General features: G+C 32.8%; 1 protein-coding gene across 1 annotated transcript; it reads right to left on the bottom strand.

The window, feature by feature from the left end:
• Positions 1-1535: 1535 nt before the first annotated feature.
• Positions 1536-2963, bottom strand: LOC116351218 (E3 SUMO-protein ligase KIAA1586-like; the record flags this gene model as incomplete). The annotated part of the gene is made up of 2 exons (XM_031783299.1): positions 1925-2963; positions 1536-1696 (listed from the first exon to the last, which is right to left on the bottom strand). Coding segments are annotated over exons 1-2 (1200 nt in total), but the record flags the coding sequence as incomplete, so codon positions are not given.
• Between the last annotated feature and the right edge of the window lie 4646 nt (positions 2964-7609).

Below are 7609 nucleotides of genomic sequence, written 5' to 3'. Positions count from 1 at the left end.
CAATCCGGATTTCAATTTTTTTTTATTGCAAATTGAATTGAATGTACTTCAATGTAAGAATGTTTGAAATATGTAAGAATTTGTATTTTTATTCATTTATTGAATCATCATGAACACAGATTGACAGATCAATTATTGGATCTTCTTCCGAAATTCTGAAAGAAATAAAAAATTAGATAAATGTGTGATAGGTGTTATAGTAAATTAATTTTACATTAGGGATCCCGTTGATGGTTGCATTTAAAGTGAATTTTTTTGTCCCTTCTTCTTTTCGCAACGTGATTGTTCCATTTTTCGAAATATTCGCTTCAGCTGTTGGTGCACTACTTACACAAGTACTTTGACATTCGCCCATTTTGAGTCAACCGAATAAACTTTTATTGAAATTTGGAAATGAACTGATTTTTTTAAAGTAAAAATTATTCTTCAGTAGTACTACACCGGAACATATATCGATACATTAAAACTTAAATTGAATAATGAATGATCGAAAGAAAGTTCAGAATACCAACAGAATTTTATGTATACATTTTATCAAAAAAGTCTTAGTAAGACTGTCTCACTGTGTTTAGTCTTCAATTTTGCATATTATGATTAAAACCTGAATTAAATATTTGAATGTTTATTCTTTCAATTTTGCTTATTCATACAAACCGATATAAACAGCGGAGTTTGCATTGGAACTGAAATTTTCAGTCTGAAAATGGTCGAAATGAAATTAAAAACGATATGATTTTTTTTTATTTTATTTAATTAAACGATTTGATTACAGGTTACATAGGAAAAATTGTGCTTTTTGCATTTCTATATTTAGACTAATTTTTATTTGTTTTAAGTAGAACCGAAATTTATAACAAGTTTCTTTTAAAAAAGCGTACTTTTGTAAAGATACTTCTTTTTGCTTAAAATATTTTCCTCTTCTATTAGATTTGAATCGACTTTTTTATCATGTTTTATACTGATTTGGTAATCGCTTGGATAATGTCCGTTTTTTATCCAATTTTTGGCATACTTCGCTGCGGCGAAGTAGCTCAAGTCATCAGGTCCATTCAATTTTATACGCATAATAGCGTCCAAATTAATGGGGGTTAATCGAACCCTGTGAGCGTCGCGAATATATTTTAGAGCAGAAAATCCTCTCTCGGCTTCTGCACTGCTTATCGGGATTGATAAGCAAGTGAACAGAAGCCGTCGGATATTGCTGCCCCATTTTATTTCTTTCCATTTAAGCAATTGGGACCAGAAAGCGAATGTGGTTGTTTGGCCATTTTTAATCTGACAATAGTTTGGGCTTTCTATAATTGATTGCAACAACGAAGACCATTCATCAACAACCACGTCCGGATTGCCGATTTGAAAATATTCGCTGAGCTCTTTTATTCTTGTTGTACCATACATTCTAGCTGAAGCATAGTCTTTCGGCAGTGGCATATTATTTGGATCAAAGCATCGAACATTTTCAAATCACCGTCCGGAAAATATGACTTGAATTCATTTAGTAAATTATCTAAAATCAAAGTTCTGTATTCGTTTACTTCTGGGATTTCATCTTTGTCATCATTTAAAACAAAATTCTTATACGTTATTTTATCACTTTGTAGATATTTTGACACTGTAAAACATCGGTCAATATCATTTGTGTCTGCGTTTTCGCACCGCGCTTCCTTTAAAAATGCTTTTAGATATCGACCATCTTCTGTTTTGAGTTTTGTAAATATACTTTCAAATTTGGATTTAAATGAAGAAAAATCTATTATAAGCGCGGTTCTTTTTTGCATTTCAAGAGAGAGAACAGACAGCTCATTCACAATATCAAAAAAAAAGTGAAATAATAATAAAAAGTATTTTCCAAGCAGTTTGGGTCTTAATAATCTAGCTTTTGTTCTTGTTTTTTTTATAAATGATCGATTCTCTACAATTTCACCTAAATCTTTTACAATCATATCCCACATAAAATTTAATGATTTCATCGCCCTGTAGTCGGACGCAATCCAACGAATTTCAATTATCTTACTCAGCGAATAAAATTTTTCTTTATTTGCTTTGCATGTCTGTTTCAAATGAGTCAATCTTTTGTAACCTTGCGCATTATAAAATTTATGAATCTGGTTGATTGTTTTGTCCAAATACTCAGATACAATTCTGTGATTGGTTTCTTCGTCGATGAGTTTTTCAAAAGCATGCTTGATTACAAGTTCCAATCTATGTGACATGCAGTGTACACTAAAGATTGGTTTGGAAGACCAATCTTTTAGATATTTTAATATTCCAGTATGCTTTCCTGTATTGGTTGAATCACCATCGGACGAAAATCCAATTAAATTTTTGTTCATGTATGATATAAAATCGGTTCTCTTTTCCGATTCCCAAGCGCTCGTTATGGCTTGGAAACCACCAATTCCAGTTCCGGCACTTAGTTCTATTAATTTATAGAAATAAATAACTGGTCTGTCTGATTCAATGGTTTGGAAGTATACTATTTTAAAGTGTACGTTTCCAGCATCGGTGGAATCGTCAATGATAATGGATATTGGCATTTCATTTTGAATTAAACTATTAATCAACGTGTCATGCATATATGCACTTATATCAGCTGTTATTTTAGTGCATGCAGTGCGATCAAAATGATGCCATCCCATGCTAAGACCATTTAATTGTTGTAACGAAATCAGAGCAGCGTGATCCGAAAAAGGTAAACTAAGTTTGTTAATAACAAAAACAGTTCTTATAATACGTGCCGTAACTTCTAAATAGTTGTTATCTTTAGTTTCTTCGGCCTCCTCACCTTGTAAAAAGCTTGTACGTTGTTTTTTCGCTGCGTCTTGTTGTAATTTACTGATGACATTTGCGTGTGCCTTAGACTTGGCATGTTCGCTCAGCGTCTCTTGATTCTTTTTTTTAGTATCGAAAAGCACACCATTTTCAAAGGCAACGGCGGGTTTTCGGTTTTTTGGAAAACCCATGCGATCATAATATTTGTAGCACAATTTGCATCTGTATCTGGCATCTTGAGGTTGGTCTGGTGTTGTGTTGAATATGGTTTTCAGAATGGATATTTTACAGTAAATGGCTTACTCAAAATGGCTATCATCTTCCCACTCGAAATTCTCTTGATAGTTGAATGTATCGCTCAGCATTCTTTTCCTTTTATTTTGTCTATCCAGCTCATCTGCAATATTCCCTACGTCTGATCCCAAATCCAACGATGTGCATTCATTGTCTTTTGCATTTTGTGTTTCCATCACAATTTGGTTTTCAATTAAGTTATCCGATAAGTGTTCATATGATGAAGAGTCAAAACTGGCCGTGCACTGCGGATTATCAATTTGCCCAAAAACCATTTCCTCATTATTCATTTCGAGATTTTCCTCATCGAACGGTTTATTTGATAGTGAATCTGTTAGTTGTGGAATGTGACTTTCAAGTAAAAAATTCACACCCGAACAATCGTTCTCCGTTCCGGGTGTTGCCGTTCCCAATTTAAATTTGTCTGGTACGAATGTATTTTTGTCAAAAGAACAGCGATTTAATGTACGGTCTATTTGTGCATTGTCAAACTCTCTCAAAATGTAGGCTTTGTTCGAATATTCTGGATATAAATCGGTATAAATTTCACAATGTTCGTATGGCGCTTTTCTTGTATACACTGACATGTCTACTAAATTCGTTTTTATTAAACTCTTTATTGTATCATCGATTTTCAAAGTTGGGTGCTTGGAATTTATTACGATTTCGGGAATACCATCTTTTTTATACAAAATGGCAATGGCATGGACATTTTTTTCATTTTTGGACAAAAACATATTCAAAGACGCGACATTTCCGGTAAATTTATTTCGATATGATACAAATACACTTTTTGTGTCCAAGTCTTTGTTCGGTACATCATCACTACCTACCGTGAACAATTTTGTTTCAACGTTGAACTTACAATTCCAGAGATTTATCACTAGATCAATCGAAATTCTCTGAGGATTTGATGTCGTAGATATGCCTATTATTTTGTATCCTTGTAATGATAGGCTTTTCGGATTATGTGAGTCACACACCAATCTCAACTCAATAAAGTCACTTTTTTTCAAATTTTCAAAATTGCCAGTGTTAATTTCGTTTATAACCACAGCACAATTATCTTCACCGAGGACGGTTGTTACACCAAACCAGAGAATAAAAAAAAAATCCAAACGCATTTTGCACTTCTTGAATAGTTTTCGGTAGTTAAGTTTTACGATTAAATTGACTACACTTGTATTTAGGCAACCACGCTTTCGATTTGATTGAGAACGAATGAAATTCATTATCATTTTCAATAATGTACACAGTCTCAAAAATTATATGTTTATAAAACCGGCCAGAAAATGAAATAAACAAATGAAAACACTTTTGTGATGAATATGCACAAAAGCGCATATTTACAAAAAATGTAAAGATAAATAGACTTTTGGGGGGGGGAATCCGGACGTGATAAAATTTTGGGGGGGGGGGGTAAAGTTAGGGGGGGAAATCCGGACGTGACCAAGCTAGGTGGGGGGTAAAACCCTGAATCCCCCCCCAGTGCGCACCTCTGAATTTAATTGCTTTCTCAACATCATGTGCGCCACTGCTTACGTCATCCATGTATGAATCATTTTTAATAATTTTACAAGCTTCTGGAAATATATCTGATTCATTGTTCAAATGATGCTGTATAGTTGAAACTGCCAAAAAAGGTGAACTATTTAAACCGAAAATAACTGTGGTTAAACAGTAGTCTTCCATTGGTTTACTTGAATCATCGCGCCAAACTAACTTTTGAAAGACTTGATCTTCTTCTCGAATTCTGACTTGTAAGTACATTTTTTCAATGTCAGCTGTGAATGCTATTTGATTTGTTCTAAATCTTACTAAAATGTTGAAAAGATTCTCCTGTAGTTTTGAGCCGGTTATCAATAAATCGTGTAATGACACACCACTTGTTGTCTTTCTGCTGCCATCCAAAACTGGTCTTACTTTTGTGGTTGTGCTATCTTTAAACACTGGGTGATGTGGAAGATAACAATGTGGTTTCGAAGTATCATTAGAACATTTTTTCATAAAACCTTTGCTAATTAATTCGTTTATATATGCTTTTTATGCTGCTCCCAATTCAGGATTTTTTGCAAATTTTTTCTCTATTTGATACATTTGTGCCAAAGCCATACGTCGTGAGTCGCCTAATAAACTTGGATTTCCCTTAAAAGGTAACGAAACAACATACACTCCATCATTATCTCGTTTAATTGTGTTGAAGAAATGATCCACACAGTTTTGCTCATCCGAAGTAAACTTTGATTCACCAGGTATCTCTTCTATCTCCCAAAACCGTTGTAAATTCTCATCAATATTGTCACGTGTGGTCGCGAAACATAATGATTCATCCAATCTGATATGTTTTTTGTTTACCGGACCTGACACCAGCCAACCAAATTCTGTTTCTTGTAACACAATAGAATTATCTGTAGACTTTATAACACCATACATAATGAATTCACTGTAAACATCCGCACCCAAAATCATATCGATTGGTGATGTTTTATTAAAATGTGGATCTGCTAAAATTAGCTCATCTAAATTTTCATATTTTATCAATTGCTTATCAAAATCGTGATTTGGTAAACATGTTGTTAATTTACTCATTACAACTGCTGCGACATCAACCTTGAAAGAACTTGGGTAACGTGATCTAATTTCAAATATAGCAACATATTTCGCAGATTCCACACTGCCAGCTATTCCCGTAATGTTGATGTTAGTCTTGACCTTGTTTAATTCTAGCTTGTTTGTTATTTTTTCACTAATAAATGAAGTCATTGAGCCCTGGTCAATTAGAGCACGTATGTTAACGAAAAAACCCTCTTGTGTTTTGATTTTTATAACAGCAGTAGCTAATAATGTTTGTGAATCAGCTGTAGACGTTGCACAAAAAACACTATCGTCATCATTAATTGTTGCAATAAATGATTTCTTCTCTTTTGATCCATTTTTTTCGTATGATTTATTGTCTCTGATTTCAATATGAAGCAAACCGTTGTGTTTTTTGTTACATTGTGGACACATTTTTTTCATTCGACACTCATTTATATTGTGTTTTGGACGTAAACACAAAAAACACAATGTTTTTTGCTTGACAAAGTCAATTCTTTCTTTAACTGAAAGAGATTTGAATTTCGCACATAGATAAATTGAATGTAATTCGCTACAACAAATACATTTTTCACCATGATGTTTGTTGGTGTTTTCTTGACGCTTGTTATTGTTTTTATTTTTCGCTGTGCCTTCAATCGCTTGTAAAACCAGACATCTTTTATGCAAAAAATTCAAATATTCGTCTAATTTCTGCTCTTGTGATGGGTCATCCAATGACTGCTCGTAAATTTTTCTGGCTTTACTTGGTAGTTTTTTCATCGCTAAATACAGAAGTACTTGTTCACTTGGTGTATCATGCAGTAATTCCAAACTTTCTTTTAATTTGTCATAATAATCCAACATACTTGACGCCGTTTCGTATTTAATTTCTGGCAAATCAGTAATAACTCTAAATGTGCATCGCGAATAACACGTTTATTTTCATATCTGCTTGTAAGTAATTTCCATGCTGCTTCAAATTGCCCGTCAACAATATTCATGTTTGCAATTAAATTTGCTGCTTCACCTCGAACTGTAGTTTTTAAATACTGCATCTTCTGTATGTTTGATAGATTGCTGTTATTGATTATCATCGAAGTAAAAAGACCGCTATATGTAGGCCATGATTTAATTGCGCCAGAAAAAGATGGAATTTCTAATGGTTTTAATTTTAGTGATACTGATTCTGCATGATCATTCTTAGCTTTTTCCATTATCTGACGATATCGTAAAATTAACACGTCATAAATTTCTTCATATTGCTTTGCTTCGTCGCCTAGCATAAAGCTAACTTCTTCTAAGCTATCCACAATATCATTTCTAATTTTTTCCACGTCTTTGATTGCCAAACTTGCTCTTTTATTCATATTTTCTGTTATATATTCTTCGATGATTGTAAGCTCTCTACTCTAGCGAAAAACTTTGCTTTGTTGTTGAAACGATTGACTGTTTCATCAATTTTTTCTTGTAATTCAAAATGTTTAAGAGCATGTTTTGGGTAACGTATTATACCAGGCTTTTTATAAGTTTCAGCGTTATCTTCTTCATTTTCATCTGATTGCTCATCAATTTTATTACTTGTACCTGGTTCAGAAAATTCAGGTGAATCTTATCTATATGTATAGATAATATTCCGAAATTATTACATCGACTGTACTAAAATTACAAGTGCTTTTTTAGTACAGAAATTTTAGTTTTTAGAATTAAAAACGAAATATATCAAAAATTTGAACTCAATTTGTACTTTCTGAATGTACTAATTTTTTTTGGGAAATGTACTAAAAAGCAAAAAAAATTAGTACACTTTTTAGAACTTTGATTACATATTCAGAATCTGCACAATTTTTGAAATTTTTCTGTATAAAAAAATTCACAAACTTATTTCATGGACTTTAGTAAAACCACAACTGTTTTTTAGTTGACACAATTACGAATAATATACTAATAAAAAAAATTCTGTGCGCGA

The sequence above is a fragment of the Contarinia nasturtii genome, unplaced genomic scaffold (genome assembly GCF_009176525.2).
Source record: "Contarinia nasturtii isolate CC-2019 unplaced genomic scaffold, AAFC_CNas_1.1 Cnas_scaffold_4921, whole genome shotgun sequence".
Lineage (NCBI taxonomy): Eukaryota > Metazoa > Arthropoda > Insecta > Diptera > Cecidomyiidae > Contarinia > Contarinia nasturtii.
The sequence above is the reverse complement of the archived record's forward strand: the minus strand, read 5'-3'. Positions and strand labels throughout refer to the sequence as shown.